This window comes from Artemia sp. Qi Xiang Cuo, chromosome 19 (assembly GCF_049724085.1).
Source record: "Artemia sp. Qi Xiang Cuo chromosome 19, ASM4972408v1, whole genome shotgun sequence".
Classification (NCBI taxonomy): Eukaryota; Metazoa; Arthropoda; class Branchiopoda; order Anostraca; family Artemiidae; genus Artemia; species Artemia sp. Qi Xiang Cuo.
The window spans coordinates 20,601,967-20,619,605 of NC_142812.1; the positions used below are offsets into that span (position 1 = coordinate 20,601,967).

At 34.6% G+C, this 17,639-nt stretch overlaps 1 protein-coding gene across 2 annotated transcripts in view; it reads right to left on the reverse strand.

The window, feature by feature from the left end:
* Window positions 1-17,639, reverse strand: part of ACC (acetyl-CoA carboxylase) — a 290,230-nt gene that overhangs the window by 136,067 nt on the left and 136,524 nt on the right. For both annotated transcript variants that reach the window (XM_089105579.1, XM_089105578.1), the window contains exons 11-15: window positions 15,415-15,577; window positions 10,427-10,681; window positions 6,492-6,658; window positions 4,992-5,203; window positions 2,831-3,077 (exon numbers count right to left, since the gene is read on the reverse strand). In XM_089105579.1, the coding sequence (XP_088961705.1) occupies window positions 2,831-3,077; window positions 4,992-5,203; window positions 6,492-6,658; window positions 10,427-10,681; window positions 15,415-15,577 (1,044 nt within the window). The remainder of the gene's footprint in view (window positions 1-2,830; window positions 3,078-4,991; window positions 5,204-6,491; window positions 6,659-10,426; window positions 10,682-15,414; window positions 15,578-17,639) is intronic.

The window sequence follows — 17,639 nt, forward strand, 5'->3', positions numbered from 1 at the left end:
AGAACCTTTTTTATGCTGCATTCTTCGTCCAGAGTTTTTACGTAATGATTTTTGTTTATTAGCATGTTTGTTTTGGTTTCTTTTTCTAGAAGTATAAAGGACATCAAAATAAAACAAAAAAATTGTCCATTCCCAATCCCCTGGACCAATATTGTGTCTATTTTAACCTGATAGTCACGGCTTTCAAGATCTTTCTTTTGGTTGTTTTAAAATCATATAATGATTAGGGTAATATCCCATCTTTATCAGTGTTGCCATGTTAAAACATGAAATAAAACAGCAAAACGAATAAGCGAAATAGTTAAATTTAACGTTTCTCGTCTGTAATAATGTAAATATTAGAAACATGTTGGTTCTTAAAAATAAGCTTCACCTTCAAAGGAACGCTACCTCATCTTAAGCTACTTAGTGCCAAAGTTTTTTAGGTTATTTTGGAGTATTTTTCACGCACGTTTCTTATTTTTAAATTTTCGCGCCTGCTACTACAAAAAAACATCCCAGCTTTTTCCTAATTTTTTGAGATATATATAGTTGTGTATGTTCCCACTTGGAAAACTCTAGCAATCAGATTTCATTTCAGTGCCCTAGGTACTTCAAACCCCAACTTGGGTATGAACTTAAAAAGAACTATTGTTTAGGAGAACTTCCTTAACATAAACCTTTTTTTCTAGCACTGACAGTTTTAATTAATTTTCTCTAATTATGTTTTCTTAATTAGTCATGTTTTAATTTTAGTTAACTTTTTTTACAGTTTTCATGGATCTCTTGGTGATTCAAACTAAACAAAGGGTTCAGAAAACAATAACGCAGAAACTGCGATTATTAGAAAAACTCAATTTTTTGGCTGAATCAGGAAAAATCATAAAGAGCTAAATCGAGAAAACTTTCCTAAAAGAAAAAATTTTAAGTAAAGAAAAAAGAAAAACCTAAAAAGTAAAGAAATAGCTAGCGCAAATGATGTCCCACTGGACCCGAACATATTTACTAGCAGGGTTGTAGCTAGGGAGGAGGTTAGCTGAATTGAACTCCTCCTCAAGAAAAAAAAAACAAAAATGCATATAAACAGATTTTTGATGAGTTTTGTAAAAAAACAAAAAAATTGACCCCCCTCCCCAAACAAAATTCATAGCCTTGTTTACTAGTTTTAGTTTTCTAGGTGTCAGTGTGAGCAAAACTGATTATATGTTTTCAGCCGTACTGTTCTGTCAATAAATTCTTCGATTAATGTTTGGTGGTACTATTATTCATCAAATTTTTCCAACGAAGTTTTGGGATTTGTAGTTGATTAAAATTTGAATTGGAAGAAGCATGGGGAAATTATATCGTCCAAGGCAACAAGAGGCTGTTTTCTTCGATGCTTTAGCAATTTATTCCCGGTTTGTGCGTTAGAAAGCTAAAGTGATGACAGCGGTCTTATATGGTCCTGAAGCATGGGTGCTCCGCAAAACGGAGGACGATTTGCTAGATCTTTTCCAGAGAAATTGCCTACGGATTGTTTTAGGTACCCGACTGACTGACCGTGTTTCAAACAGTAGGTTGTACGAAAAGTGTGGTTCAATCCCGCTTTCTAGGGCTACAATGAAAGAAAGGTTGAGATGGCTAGAGCACGTTCTGTGGATGAAGGATGACTAATTTTTAAAAAAATTAGTCACTTTCGGCCAATCGTCTAGGGCTAAAGAAAGCAGATCGTCCACGGTTGGGATGGGAGGATGTCGTAAAGAAAGATTTAAGAAAAATGGGAACACCCTGGGAGGGTGTAAATAGGGAGGCTTTGAATAGATTGGGATGGAGACGGAGCGTGCGTAGCTGTGTAGGCATCAGGCACTTGGTACTGCGATGAGTTGTTAGTAGTAGCAGTAGTTTGTGTGTTAAAGATTATTTATGGTACGATTACCCATCTTTTTTTTTTCCTTTTTTTTTATAAATACAGAAGAATCGAGACATTTCAAAATAAAGCAATTCGTCCAGAGGGGAATGTGATGATTTTAGTGACACACTCAATTGCTATAGCAATTTTAAAACTTTGAATGTTGGTGAGTTAGGGAAACACCAGTTACTGCACCAGCATATTCTGTCTACTAATGTCTACTAATTCTGGTTCTCACTCGTATCATACTAGGAATCCCGATAAGCTAGTATGTGAGAAGAAAATTACAGTGAGGCCAGCCCATAGCCCATGTGTTTCGTCATATAAGTATAGCCCCTTGAAACATCCCCTCGGGCAGCATTAGAGGCTCTGAACCGGTTTCTCCGCTTAAATCCCAGGTCAAAGGGTTTCTCCTTAGTGGAGATGCAAGGTCAGAGCAGGTCGCAGGTGACTATTTCTTTTACTTGGTTGTCTTTTGATTATGTAATTTAATTAATTTTTGAGCTATTGTTATGTAATTTAATTAATTTGTTGAGCCATTGTGTACAGATCATTTGCCCTTCTAGTAGTTGCTTCGTTTATTTCATCGGCTTGTTATTTTGTGAATTATTAAAAATAAAGGTATCAATCAATAATTACACAAGAACTGTTTTAATGGAGACGGTTGCATGATTATTTCTCAAATTTTTTCCCGAAAATTTTACAAATAGAAAAACAAAAATAAATAAAGTAAAGATATAAGTGACACAGCGATATAATATATATAGTGACATAAGTAAAGTAATATAATATAAAATAGAGTAATAATTAAGTATAACAAATTATACTTAATAGTACGAAAAAAATAGTACAATATAAAACAAAACAATTTAGTATAGCATAAAACATAAATATAGAACAAGTAAAGAAAATAAATGATTAAATGGAAAAAAGAAAAGACTTATAAAATAAAAGGAAACCAACCTGCCAGAACGTTATCAAGAAAATTCCGGCTTTGTTTATAAATTTGATTCAGCTTATCATTTTGGGTCAATTCTACGTTTCCAAGAGGAAACTTTTCTTCAAAAAGCTTCGGCTTCTGGATTCCACTAGCGTCATCTAAATCTAAATGTGCAATAACGTCACCTGCATCCAAAACAGCTCCAGGCCTTTTATTATAATAGAGACAGCCAGATTCTGTTACGCTCAAAGTCATTACCATCTTCATCACCTGCAAAATTTCTAAACTTAGTAACATTTATTCAAAAAACGTTTTGAGTCCAGTCAAGGGTATTTGGATTTCAAGTATAGGCGAAATAAAATTAGAAAACTCGATAAAACTTATTTACTTACTTGACTTAAGCGTCCTGCCACGTTGAGCCCGGCGTAGAGCGTCGCAACCCTGCAAGTACTTAACTTACTTGACTTAAGGCTCCGATGAAGAGTTTCGCCACTCTGCTCCTTCAGGCTGACCCGTCTACTGCTAAGAATAGGGGTCTCGCCGACAGCAATTTTAGCCATCTCCAGGAGTTTATTGAGGCTATCTTTCTACCTTGGCCGGCATCTACCCCTCGGATGGAAACAGCCATGAGCTTTTCTATCGAAATCGCAGACTGCTCGGGCTGGGGTTGTTCTCGGCATACGTAGAAAGTGTCTGAACCACCTAAGTCTGTTGCACTATATGGACTGGAAATGGCACTTGGAAGGGGAGCCTAATCAACCTAACATTGCTAACAAAATCATACCACCGAAGTCTCTCAATCCAACGGAACTGTTTCGTCAGACAGACGTCTATCATGTTGAGGATTGAAGATTTAAGAGGTCATGTTTCCACTGCATATGACAAAATCAAGCTTACGGATGCGTTGTAGATTCATATCTTTGTGCGCCTAGAAATGTGCGGTAATTTCCAGAAGGTGTTGAGCCTTTCAGTGATAGATGAGGCTTTTGATACTCATCCGCATGTCTTTTCGTCTATGGAGCTATCATTAGACAACGCGGAGTCACAAGTTCAACAGGAGCTAAGCAGTTATGCTCTCAGGGGGCAAGACTAGACTTCAGGGCTCATTCGCCATTTGGGACTCAGTTAGTACATAAAGAAAAATACTGACGTTGCATGAAGAAAAGAAGTATAAAATCTTGCCAATGTTTAAATTGTCAAGGACATGTCAAGGTGACAAAAAACATTTCTCTCCTGGACCCATCTTTAAATTTTCGTGCCTCAAAATCACGATCCTCTTGCATTTTTCTTTCCGTTATTTAATGATTATGAAGTTTTATTCCAGTATCAGCTTATTTATAACACGTTTTTATTTTTTAATTGGGCACCTGCTACTATCGAGATCCGCATATGGAGCTCTTTATCATTAAACATTGAATTCCGGATTTTTCTAATTTTTCAAAGACATATACGGTTCTATAAGTTTTTCAAGTAATTCAACTAAGTAATTCAAGCAATCAGATATCATTTCCACAGTCCATGATACTTTAATAATAGAGTTATTAAATGTATCAATTTATGCATGAATATCTCCAGAATTTGGCAACTGCTTTCGTCCAAAAAATTGTAACATTAACAATCTTTTTATTCCCAAAGAAAACTACACCTTCAAAGGAACGGTGCAACTTCGCGAGCTAATTAGTGCCATAAGTTTTAGCTTATTTTTTGCTGATTTTTCAACCATGTTTCTTTTTTTTAAACTGGTACCGCTACTGAAAACTGTATAACTGCATGTGGAAGTCGTTTTCATTAAAAACTAAATTCTTCAATTTTTTTAATTTTTGAGACTTGTTATTGTGTAAATTTGCACTTCACCCATCAAAACAATCAGATTTAACCATCACTGTCCTTGGTACTATTATAATCGACATATTATATAATATAACGTAATATATGCATAAATATCTACAGAATTTAAAATCCTCTTTTCTAAAATTTAAAACATAGTAACCTCTTAGTAAATTGAGTACGAAGGGGTTTTGGGGGTAGGGTGTGGTATTTCTTTAGGAGTGGAGGTTTTTCAGCGAGGTTTTTTGGGGAGTGGGTAGTTAGAAACATCAAGATTGGGAGTTCAGGGCTGGTATGTTTTGGAGTGGAGTACGGTACATTTCTCGGCAGAAATTAATTAGAGTAGTTTTCAAATACCTCAATTTCTGCAAAGATATCTCCAGAGTTTACGTGTCCTCCTTCCTCAACTCTAAAACAGATCAATTTCCCAGCAGACGGAGTACGAAGTATAGTTGGATCGTTCTCTTTTTCAAATACGCAAGTTTGATTGCCAATAACAACTCGCCATCGATCCACTTCTTCTTTCATATAAGTTGTGTAACTGGCCCCATCAAATGAGATCAGAAGACCTAAGATAAAAACAACACATATTAACTAAAAGAAAATAAGAAACTGAATAGATCTTTCAGAAAGACCGTGTTTAAACGCTAAGCCCTGTGAGCTACAATGGATCTTACAAAAAGGCCAAATCTAAACGCTAAGGCCTGTGAGCTACAATAGATCTTACAGAAAGGTCATATCTAAACGCTAAGGCCTGTGAGCTCCAATAGATCTTACAGAAAGGCCATATCTATACGCATCTATACGCTAAGGCCTATGGACTGCAATTGATCTGAATAGATCTTTCGGCAAGGTCGTATCTAAACGCCAACAGGGTATCCATGGGATTTGGGCTGCATCTTTGATGTATCGGTTTTTAGAAACGATGGAAACCTACATAATCATTGTACACAACAGAAAACCTCGGACAAAAGACAAAATATGAAGCAAATATTACAGTAGTAGCAAATAGGAGTCCTTAGAGAATTAGGGTCATCAGACTATTTTTTTCTGGAAGGAACAGAGGGAACGTCAAAAACACAAAAATGGTTTCTCGGCCAGGAAGCATCCGTTAAATAGTTTCCTCGATTCCCGAAAGCTAAGTGTGGGGGGGGGGGGATAAATATATTTTTCAAAATTTAGAGGTGCGGGCAAATTTGTGGTTTGTCCAACTTTTTTAACATAAATACCAAATAAAGGGCATTTTTCAATGAACACTACCCCCAATAGGTATCTTTACAAATCTATGGGGAGTGGAAACGAAATCCAGGGGACCATAACCCTCCATCCTCCAATTGATGTCAGTATCTTTAAATCTATCACATGAGAAGCCATACAATAAAATTCTCTTTATTAAATTTTATATATTCTATAGCATGACATTGGGATAGTATATTATTAAATTTTCAAGAAAATCCGCATACTTCCGCATCGCCACATCTCTAAAAATCACTTCATGTAAGAACTGGCGAGATCAGAATAGACCAGGGATCAAAGATAAACAATATAACGGGTCACTTAATAAGTGACCCGTTATATTGTTTATCAATGAATCCAAACTTTCCATTATCATAACGTTCAATTACTCTTAACGAATCCAAACTTTTCTAATTTCTTGAAAATTCAAGACACCGAGATACCAACGTATGACACACGGTTTTTCTGTACTCTTTTTTCTAAATGAGGAGCTAATAATAACTAAATTAAATAAGACTAAATAATAAAATAAATAATTAAATTAATTAATTAAATAATTGAATGGTAATAATTAATATTTACCAAATAAGAGAGTTAATAAAACAGAATAATAAAACTTACTGCCATCTGCCAGACGGTGAACCTCAACTTCCTTATAAGACCCATTCAGGACTAAGAAATATGAATTTGGGCCACATTTCGTCACTTGTACAACGTATTTAACCCCTTCATAGATCAACTCCACGTCTTCCGTGTTCTTGAGAGTGTAGGCGGGGAGCACTTGGCCTCTAAAAACAGTTTCATTACATCAATCACGAGATAATACAGTTTTTGAAAAATAACTCACAGATATACGCATACAAAATTATTACTCGTTAATAATATAAGATATGTCCTCAATCAAACGAAACAACATTTCAAATGTTTGTTCCTCGTACTAAAAAGACATTGCTTCAAAACTAAACGGCATTGCCAAAACGACTTTGCTTAAAAGAAGAGATAGAAAAACCTAGTAACGAGAGAACTTTGCATCGTAAATAATTCGATGTAAAGTAGTTAGTACTTTTAAATAAATTAGCACTTGAATAAGTTAGGTAGCGCTACTAAATATGATAGCAGTAAAAAAATTAGTGCTAAATAATAAGAAAATTATGAAGTTCAAAAAATTAGAAGTTAGTGTTCGAAACTGATCGCTTACACGTGTTTGCAAAAAAAAATGTGCACAAATACAAATTTTTTTCCTTTTAGTAAAAGGCGAAAATAACTAGCCCACCCTATATTTTAATATAGTTTCATAATTAACCTTGTGCTTTTTCTGGGTAATGCTAGATGGCACTGAGTATTGTCCCTCAGAGACTGCTAGATGCCGCTGAGTGTTTTCTTCTTGTATCAGTTTTTCTTATATTTTTAAGAGAAAAAATTTGTGACTACAGACCTACTTCAACCGCGACTTAATGTTGTACAGTCATCCAAAGATAAAATCACATACAATATATAGAGCATTTCGGCCTTCCACATTTTAACTAAGGTAATTCAAAAAGCGGTATGTAACATGACAGATATTTTACAGGAAAAACTTATTTACAGGACAAACCTGAAGGAAATAAAATTTACAGTTAAACAGGATAAAATTTTACAGGAAAAACTAAAAAGCTTGCTTTGACTTTTTAACCGTTTTAGTAAGCAATTGTGTGCTAGAAAAGATTTTTCTTCTAGGCATTCTGATAAAAACTATTTTGATATTAAAAGCTCCTGCTTCAAATTTTTGAACTGGAAATAGAAGAGACTTCTAAGTGCTATAGAGATTAAATAAGGCAAGAATAAATAGTTTGAGCCCATCAATAGAACTTGCTTACTTGAAGAGATTGACCATCAATCATTGTTGCCTTAGCAGGCAACTTAGAACAGGTTAACTGGTAAGTGAACAATCAAGAATAAATATTAATTAGACTCCTGAGAACTACTCCAGAAATGGCAGTTTTTAACTAAAATAAAAAATAATTTTGCTTTTTCAATAATTTTCGTTATTTTTGGGGCTTTTTCTACAGCACCAAGATACAAAAATGTTGCTACGTTTACTTTTAATTACTTAAGTACTACCACTAACAACTCACTGCAGCACCAAGTCACCTGAGGCTAACACAGCTACGCACGCTCCTTCTTCATCTCAACCTATTCAAAGCCTTCCTCTTTACTCCCTCCCAAGAAGTTCCAATTTCCCTTGCATCTTTCCTTACAACATGCTCCCACCCCTTTCGGGGATGACCTGCTTTTCGTTTGGCCCTACATAGTTGGCCAACGAGGCCGATCTTTGGCAATTTGCCATCCTTCATCCTCAGAAAGTGTCCTAGCCATATCAACATTTCTCTCATTATAGCCCTAGAAAGCTGGATTGAATAAAATCTTTAGTACAGGTTACTGTTTGAAATACGGTCACTGTACCCAAGACAATCCGTAGACAATTTCGCTGGAAAAATCCGTAGACAATCCGTATCAAATCCGTAGACAATCTAGCAAATCCTCACTCGTCTTTTGGAGTGCCCACGCTTCAGAAGAATCCGGTTCAGAAGGCTTCAGAAGGCTTCCGGTTCAGATCCGGTTCAGAAGGCTTCAGAAATCCGTATCAAATCCGTAGACAATCTAGCAAATCCTCACTCGTCTTTTGGAGTGCCCACGCTTCAGAAGGATCCGGTTCAGAAGGCTTCAGAAGGCTTCCGGTTCAGATCCGGTTCAGAAGGCTTCAGAAATCCATAGACAATCCGTATCAAAATCCGTAGACAATCTAGCAAATCCTCACTCGTCTTTTGGAGTGCCTACGCTTCAGAAGGATCCGGTTCAGACCTTTGATTAAGAATATCATAACTAAAAATAAATATATTGTCACCAGCACATTTTAAGCAATCACAATGATTCATGAGCATAATTGTCATTGTAGAACCAAATACCTTACATTGTTAGACTCTAACTATCCGTGAAACTACAATAGGAAAGTTGAGAAAAGTTAAATTTCCTGTTAACGGCCAGAATAATTAAGAAAATTTTGAAACCTTGAAGTTAGATTTCCCATGGACCGCAAGTAAAACAATTTCACGTGAAGAAAAGATACATATGCATCGATTAAAATAGCATCAATTAGTGTCCAGTAATATAATTATTTTGGGGCAAACTCAAAAATGATAAAAAATATTTCTTAAAAGTATAAACTTTCGCTACGGGTAGGCTACCAGTTCATCAAAGAGTTCAGCTACCCGAGGCTGACATATTTGCAAGCATCCCTCCAATCCTCCAAGAGGAAAGCTACTACTTTAGCCACCTACCAAGAAGTACTGAAAGAATTGATTTTTTTTCTTTTTTTTTTTTTAGTTCCATATTTTTTATTGCATACAAAATACAGCAAAATTACGGAAAAAATAAAGATATAGAATTCAGTTTATACCCCAGATACATATTAACACCAGCACTAGAATAATTGGGTATTACTGCTCAATTGGTATTAGGAATTATCAATCCCCTTCCAAGAGCGGACTTCTGACAGAGAGTGAGAAATTCACCAAAAGAGATAAGCACGACGAAGGAAAAATGCTCAAAATTTTTTTAGATTTTAGGTGAAAAATAAAATCGGCCACAAATACTACGAGGGGCTAATTTATCTAATTCGTTAGAAGGGAATTAAAACTAGTTGTGATGTAAGTGAATTTAAAAAGTTATTGAAAAGTGAATTGTTTCTAAATGTGATTTTAATTTTAAAATTGATAGGATATAAAATTGGTAAAATGGTAATAAATCATGAGCATTAACATTATTAATTTTGTATTTTAATTTTGAGTGATTTGTGTTAAAGAAGGAGTTGAGTGTTGAGTTTAGTGGTATCAGGATACTTGATTTTGTAGTTAACGTTTTTTTAAACCCCTTCTGAGGTAAAAGTAAATTTAACTTTATTTTTAAATGTGGATTTTTTTGATTATCTCTCCTCCGTATCATACCCTGGCATTTGGAGGGGACGTGGTTATGTTAAGTTTTTTGTTAATAGTTGATTTATATTAAGTAATTGGTATTAAATATGACTGTTAAACAATATATACACTACCAGGATTGAACTTCCGACAGAGAGACTTACCAAAGAGAAACTTACCAAAAAGAAACTTACCAAAAGAGATAAACGCAAACGAAGGAGAAACTGTTCTGATTTTAGGCGAAATACAAAATCGGCCAAAAAAACTGCAATATTAAGTCTGGCGTGAGTGCTGATGGTGAAAAACATTCTTTTTAAGTTTGATCAATGGTAGATCATCATATATGCTTCAAGATAAATGAATTGGAGGGAAGGGCTCTATACTGTCTAGTGCCTTTTCGGCACACAACTTTATCTACTTTTTTTGGATTCTCAGACTGAATGTAAAACCTTTAAAGAATTCATTCCAACATTATTTGCATGAGAAGCTTCAACGAGCATATAAAATGTATTCATTATTGTTGGTAAGGGATCAGCAGTGTTTCACGCTCTAATATACTTTGCAACGCAAACTGTGTAAAAAAACGAAAAAAAAATTACTTACCTCTCCAAAGAATTTTGAAAATTTTGGAAAGCGTTCAAAAGTGCCTGATCGGCCACGTGTAGTGCACCACAAATTAGAGCTAGAAGGATGTCAGGTTTTTCAGTTCGAAAACGCTGAGCAATCATTGAGTCAAGCCATGTAGTTGACAGCTTCAGCTCCTGAAAATCTTTGGTCTCAAGCAGGGTAATCAGATATTCAACTGTTGTTCTAAAATCGCCACGAATGCTCAACTCCTTCAAGGCTATTACCATATTTCTAGAAGACAATTTTTTTTTTAATGCAAAAAAAAGGAGGACACATCAGTGCCGCTGATGCAAAAGGAATTTCCTTGTTGTCCAAGTTGGGGGCTGTAACTTTCATGTACGGGTTTTCGATAATTCAGATTCCAATAGTAAAATTTTCATATCGATTCGAAACCATTTTCGAGGGTTTTCAGGTTATTACTTGAAATTCCCATAAGTTTGTTCCAATAAAATTTTGTCTTTATCAGTGTGATCAGATAATAAACTGTTGTCCTAAAATCACCTTTTTGAAATACTTTCTTTTGGGTATCTTCATTAAAAAAAACCTGTTTTGGTAATTTCATTGAAAAAAACAAAACAAGAAAAAAAAAACATCCTAGATTTTGAAAAATACACTAGCCCCAATTCAGATCATGAAGCATTATATTTTTCCCAATGAAAGTTCAGAGCGACATAAAAAGTCAAAAGCACCAGAAACTATTCAATATATAGGAGGAGTCACCTTACTCAGCCACAAAAATATATTTTGAAAATTAAGTTAAGAAAACTTTTGTCACTGCTGAAGTTGCAACTTTGTTCACTGAAAACACCAAAATTTTCCACTTTTTCGGGAATTCAGACATTCGAACAGCAAACATTCGATAAATTCCGATATGTCCTAATACACATGTGAGGATATCGATTTTTGTGACTGTCTGTTTTTTACTATCTATTTTTTAATCTATTCTTTCACACAATCCTTTTTTAGTTACTCATTTTTCTGATTGTTTCTATTATTCTCAATGATTTTGACCTGTATTATTTTTTATTCCAAATTCAATAAATTATTATTTTATCCCCCCCCCCCATTGCTTCTTTTTTTTACCATTAGTTACACATTATATGCTGTCTTGGTTGTTTTTGTTTTGTTTTCTTTTACTTTAACGTAAGAAGCGAATGTAGGCTTTTGAAAATAAATATTATCTTATCTTACACACCGGATTACTAAGTATATTGAATAGTAAATAATATAATATTAATTTATAATACTATTTTAATTATTATTTATTTCGTTGTCTATTATACATTTATTATATTATTTATTACTATGCTGTATTGGTTGTTTCTGTTTTGTTTTCTTTTACTTTGACGTAAGGAGCGAATTTGGCTCTATTCAAGCATTTGATATTCTTTTGAAAATAAATATTATCTTACACACCGGATTACTAAATATATAGAATAGTAAATCGAAAAATATTAATTAATAATATAATCTTAATTAAAATTTATTTTTTAATTATTATACATTTATTATATTATTCATTACAGTATATTTATTATATATACATATATATACATATATATATATATATATATATATATATATATATATATATATATGTATATATATATATATATATATATATATATATATATATATATATATATATATATATATATATATATATATATATATATATGTATATATATATATATATATATATATATATATATATATATATATATATATATATATGTGTCAATATTTATTATATATTTATTATTTAAATTAATGAATAATATATAATAATAATAGTAATTTTCTGCAAAAAGCAGAAAATTAAGTGAAGAAACATAGGTGTTCCCTGAGTTCCTTCTAGAATGAATAATCCCATTTCCAACAATATTTCGTTTAAAACTTAATCAAACTCATATGAAAGCCAAAATAAGAGAATAGAAAAAAAATATTTATGCATCCTTCAGCACTATAGCCTACAATATCAACTATGAAGGCCCATTTTCAACCTCCACTTCTTTTAACAAATTAAACCAGTTTTTAACTCATAAATACCAATGATTTAGTAACTAACTAGAACTACATAACAAACGAATAGAGTATGTAGATTTGACGCGTGGAGCTCCCTTTGTTCTTTTGCGACTTGTTGCTGGATTTCTTAATCATGAATAGTAAATTATTCGCATTGTACAAAAAACTAAATATTTAATTTCCCGTTGTCCGCCGTGGAACTTCGCAAGAAAAGAAGATTATAAATAAAACGATTTAATTGCGCTTTTGTATTCTTTTAGCTCTTCCGAATTCAGTAGATATATTCGTAAATCGTATTTTCAAAGGTTCCTCAGCGTAGATCTTATTATTCTTTATAATAATTACACTTTTTCCGCAAAAAAAGTTTTTGAAAGAAAAGTAAAGAGCTATATTAAACATAAAACGAGTCAAAATAAAGTAACAAATTATTTAAGCGTAAAGCGAACATAAATCAATAAATAAATGAAACCCAAAATGAACAGAAATTAAATTAAATAAACAAGCAGAAATTAAGAGGAACCGAAGGAACGACAAACGCCTCCTATGCCCTCTAAAGATCAGAATGCCATCTACGTTTTATTGAAAACAGTCTTTATTTTGATTTGTGTGTTTTTATTTGTCAAAACATCCACAAAAAAAAACCTAATAACCAAGATTACTGAAAAGAACTAATGAAATGAGATCTACTAGTTTAACATATACTGATATTCAATCCTCAAAGTTTCAGCAATTTTGGATTTATTAACGTTATACAAGAGAGAACGTTTAAAACGTATTTTGTCTAAAATATTTCAAATAGTTGATAGTACAGAAGTACATCAGAGTTGTAAAAGTAACAAAATGTTGTGCATATCACTTTCTGAGAGTCAAGGAGTTGAGGGGCGCTATCGCTCCTATCAAGAAACAATAGCTTCAAAAATATGGGTCGCTCTTTACTAGGTTCCAGCCAAGAAAACCCAGACGCTTTTTCCTGTAAGTGATATGTTAATATCCTAACTTAAAGGATGACACAATGGGTGTCACACCCTTACGTTATGTTGCTTGATACGGTAGCCTTGAAATGTGTCAAAACTTATTTTATGTCAAAATAACATAAAACTATAACTTATGCTTAAAACTCATTTTATGTCAAATATGTCAAAACTTATTTCATACGTTACAAAAATATAAACACTGTGTTTAATGAAGACGATTCCTTTATTTGGCGCTGCAAATAAGAGCCATGCGTGATGGAATATCTTCTTGGCATTAACGAGTGCAATAACTTTACATGGGGTTTCTTTAGATGGTTATATTGAACGTTCAGTAGTCAAGTCATAGGCGTCAGGTTATACGAAGCAAGAATGTTACAGAACTATTTTATTTAAGGCTGTAAATCAGAAACATGTTTGAACGGCTGAGTATCTTCTTAAATATGAAGCAAAGGTCAGGGGCTATAACGAGCCAATAGTTTTACCCTGGCTTGCTTGAAATGATTGTCTTGAAATTTGTCAAAAATTTATCTCGTATGGTTCCAAAAAAGAGAACTTTTGCAATCATCACGAAACTCCTTTAATTAAGAACCATTATACAACCTTGAAAACATACCTAATTTATGATACAGAAATTGAATACGTTTCTCGTTCTTGGTAGATTGGCGTGATCGTTCCAGCTTTACTTAGAAAGGAATATTTTTCAGTAAATATTATAATCACTTTAGCCAAATAAATACATTAAAGTGATTAATACTATGTACAAGAATAACATTGTTGTGGTTAAGGTAGGAAATGAGGTTAGTGACTGGTTTCGTATTAAATTAGGAGTTAGGCAGGGTTGCATCCCATCTCCATTTGTATGGATCATTTTGATAGACTATGTATTAAGGAGCACAGCAAAGACAATGGGAGAACATGGAATCAATTGAGGAAGTAAAACTCTCCTAGACTTAGATTATGCTGATGATTAAAAAAATCCTAGATGAAAATGTTAGCAAAATGAATGAATTTTTAGAGGTTTTGAGTTCAGGGTGAGTTATTCAAGGTTTTGAGTTCAGAGTAACTTAGGTTTTGAGTTATTAGTATGGATGGTGGGTGCAGGGAAAAATCTTAAGAATAGAATAGCCAGGGCCCAGAGTGTTTTTTCGCAGTTTGGAAGAAAAGAGAGATAAGTCTGCGAACCAAGATTAGGATATCGGAAGCTACAGTGATGACAATCGTCAAATACAGTTCTGAAGCATGGGCGCTCTGAAGCACGGAGAAAGATTTGCTAGATGTTTTCCAGCGAAATTGCTTACAGATTGTTTTGGGTACCCGATTGACTGACCATATTTCAAACAGTAGGTTGTAAGAAAAATGTGGTTCAATCACGCTTTCTAGGGCTATATTGAGAGAAAGGTTGAGATGATTAGGACACGTTTTGGCGATAATGGACGAAAGATTGCCAAGATCGTTCTTGTCGGCCAACCGTCTAGGGCCAAACGAAAATCAGGTCGTCCTCGAATAGATGGGAAGATGTCGTAAGGAAAGGTTTAAGGGAAACTGGAACTTCTTGGGAGGATGTAAAGAAAGAGCCTTTGAATAGGTTGGATGGAGGAGAAGCGTCCATAGCTGTCTTAACCTCAGATGACTTGGTGCTGCAGTGAGGTGTTAGTAGTAGTAGTATTATTCGTTTCATTATCAGCCGACGATTTATGAATAAACATGGAACTTTCACATCATATTGTAGGGCTTGATCCACCTTCTGTAGGAACGTTTTTACATGTGGAGGGACCTCTTGCTAAGAGTTTTAGACCATAAAAATCGATTGACCATCTTAGAATTTGATTATATTGCCATTTTGACCCTCTTTGGTCATAAAATGGATGTGAGCTAGTGCAATCATAATCACAAAGCTAGTGTAATAAACCAAGAATTAATCAAGAATTTATTAAATCAGGAAGCTAGTAAACAATCATTACTTACTCCCTGGCCGTTTCTCGGTCTTCTCCCCATGAAAAACAATGGCCAAATTGAGAGTCAGCAAATTCATGAAGTCCTCCAGATGCAGCAACGCTAAAATAACCCCAAACATTCTTTGATGATCTGAAGTTCAACTCTTGAACCGTTCCTGCACTCGGCTTGAAACCTGTCACAAAAAAGAAATGTCAGAGACTGCAGCTACTGTAACTGAGAAAGTTATTAAAACTGAAACTAAGAAACAGTAAAGATATTAAAACTGAAACAATGTTCATCTTCTAAAGCAGATTTAGAAAATAAATCTCGTGATTAAAAAAAGATTTATTAAGTGATAGGTAGTCTTCGTTTAAACACGCAAGAAATGTCAGCTCCAAAAACGCCATATTAAAATTTCGGCCGTGCTGCAAGGTTTGGCGATAGGCTTGTTCCAGCAAAATAAAAACCAGCAACTGAAACGCCGACAATTATCGACTCACTATGCGCCATCAACAGCTCTAGAGGACGAGACAACATTAGCCGCTTGAAACTGAAAAATATTTATCTTCTAAAAAAGATTAGAAAATAAAACTCGTAATTAAAAATAAAAATTATAATAATAGGAAGTTTTCGGCTAAAAGAGAAGAAAAGCCTGCTCTAAAAACGCCAGATTAAAATCTCAGTCGTCCTACAAGACTAGGCGATAGGCTTGTTACCTGCTCTAGATATATAATAGGCAGCACAATAGCGCTGCCTAAGCAAAGAACGATGTTGGCACAATGTATTATTTTTTTCCCCGACCAGGGCACTTCGTATCGAAGGAGTTGTCGTAGAAACTTCGAAAAGGGCTCATTCGATTGGAAATTGGAATGGCTAGTGCCCTTTTGAATAGTCGAAAGTGATTGGAAGGCAACTAACACCCCTTCCACGCCCACCATTTCCCCAAACACATCCAATCAAAATTTTGAAATAGCTATTTTGTTCAACGTAGTTGATTTCCAGATAGAAGTTATGTTTTTGAGGAGGACACTTCCCCCACAGTCCTCAAAGCAAGGGTTGTAAGTTATGCCCTGGGGGCATATATGGTTTTCATAGAAGCGTTGTCGTAGAAACTTCAAAAAGGGCTCATTCGATTGGAAATTGAAATGGCTCGTGCCCTTTTTAATAGTTGAAAGTGATTGGAGGGCAACTAACCCCCCTCTCACGCCCACCATTGATCCAAACACATCCAATCAAAATTTTGAGATAGCCATTTTGTTCAACACAGTTGAAAGTTCTGGAAATTAGGTGTTTGAGGATGATAACGCCCTCAGAGCCCTCAGTGCAAAGGTTATAAGTTATGCCCTGGGGGTATATAAGGTTTTATCAAAAGCTTTGTCGTAGAAACTTGAAAAGGGCTCATTTGATTGGAAATGCAAAGTGCTAGTGCCCTTTTTAATAGTCCAAAGGTATTGGAAGGCAGCTAACCCCAATCTCGCGCCCACCTTTTCCGCAAACACATCCAATCAAAATTTTGAGATAGCCGTTTTTTTCAACGTAGTTGAAAGTTCTGAAAAATAGGTATTTGAGGATGACACCCCCCACCCCCCACAGCCCTGAGGACAAGGAGTGTACGTTATGCCCTAGGGGCATATAATGTTATTATATGAAGAGTTGTCGTAGAAACTTCAAAAAGGGCTCATTCGATTGGAAATTAAAAGACTAGAGCCCTTTTTAAAAGTCGAAAGTGATTGGAGGGCAACTAACCCCCATCTCACGCCCACCTTTTATCCAAACATATCCAATCAAAATTTCGAGATATCCATTTTTGTTCAACGTAGTTGAAAGTTCTGGAAATTAGGTCTTTGAGGATGACAACACCCCCCCCCCCAAACAACCCTCAGTGCAAGGCTTGTAAGTTATTCCCTGGGGGCACATAAAATTTTTACAGAAAGTTTTGTCGTAAAAACTTAAAAGGGCTAATTTGATTGGAATTTGAAATGACTATTGCCCTTCTTAATAGTTGAAAGTGAATGGAAATAACTGTCCCTCCTCTCACGCCCACCCTTTCCCCAAACACATTCAATCAAAGTTTTGATATAGCCATTTTGTTCAACGCAGTTGAAAGTTCTGGAAATCATGTATTTGAAGATGACAAACCCCCCAGAGCCCTCACGGCAAAGGTTGTAAGTTATGCCATGGGTGCATATAAGGCTTTTTAGATAGCGTTGTCGTAGAAACTTCAAAAGGGGCTCATTCAATTGGAAATTGAAAGG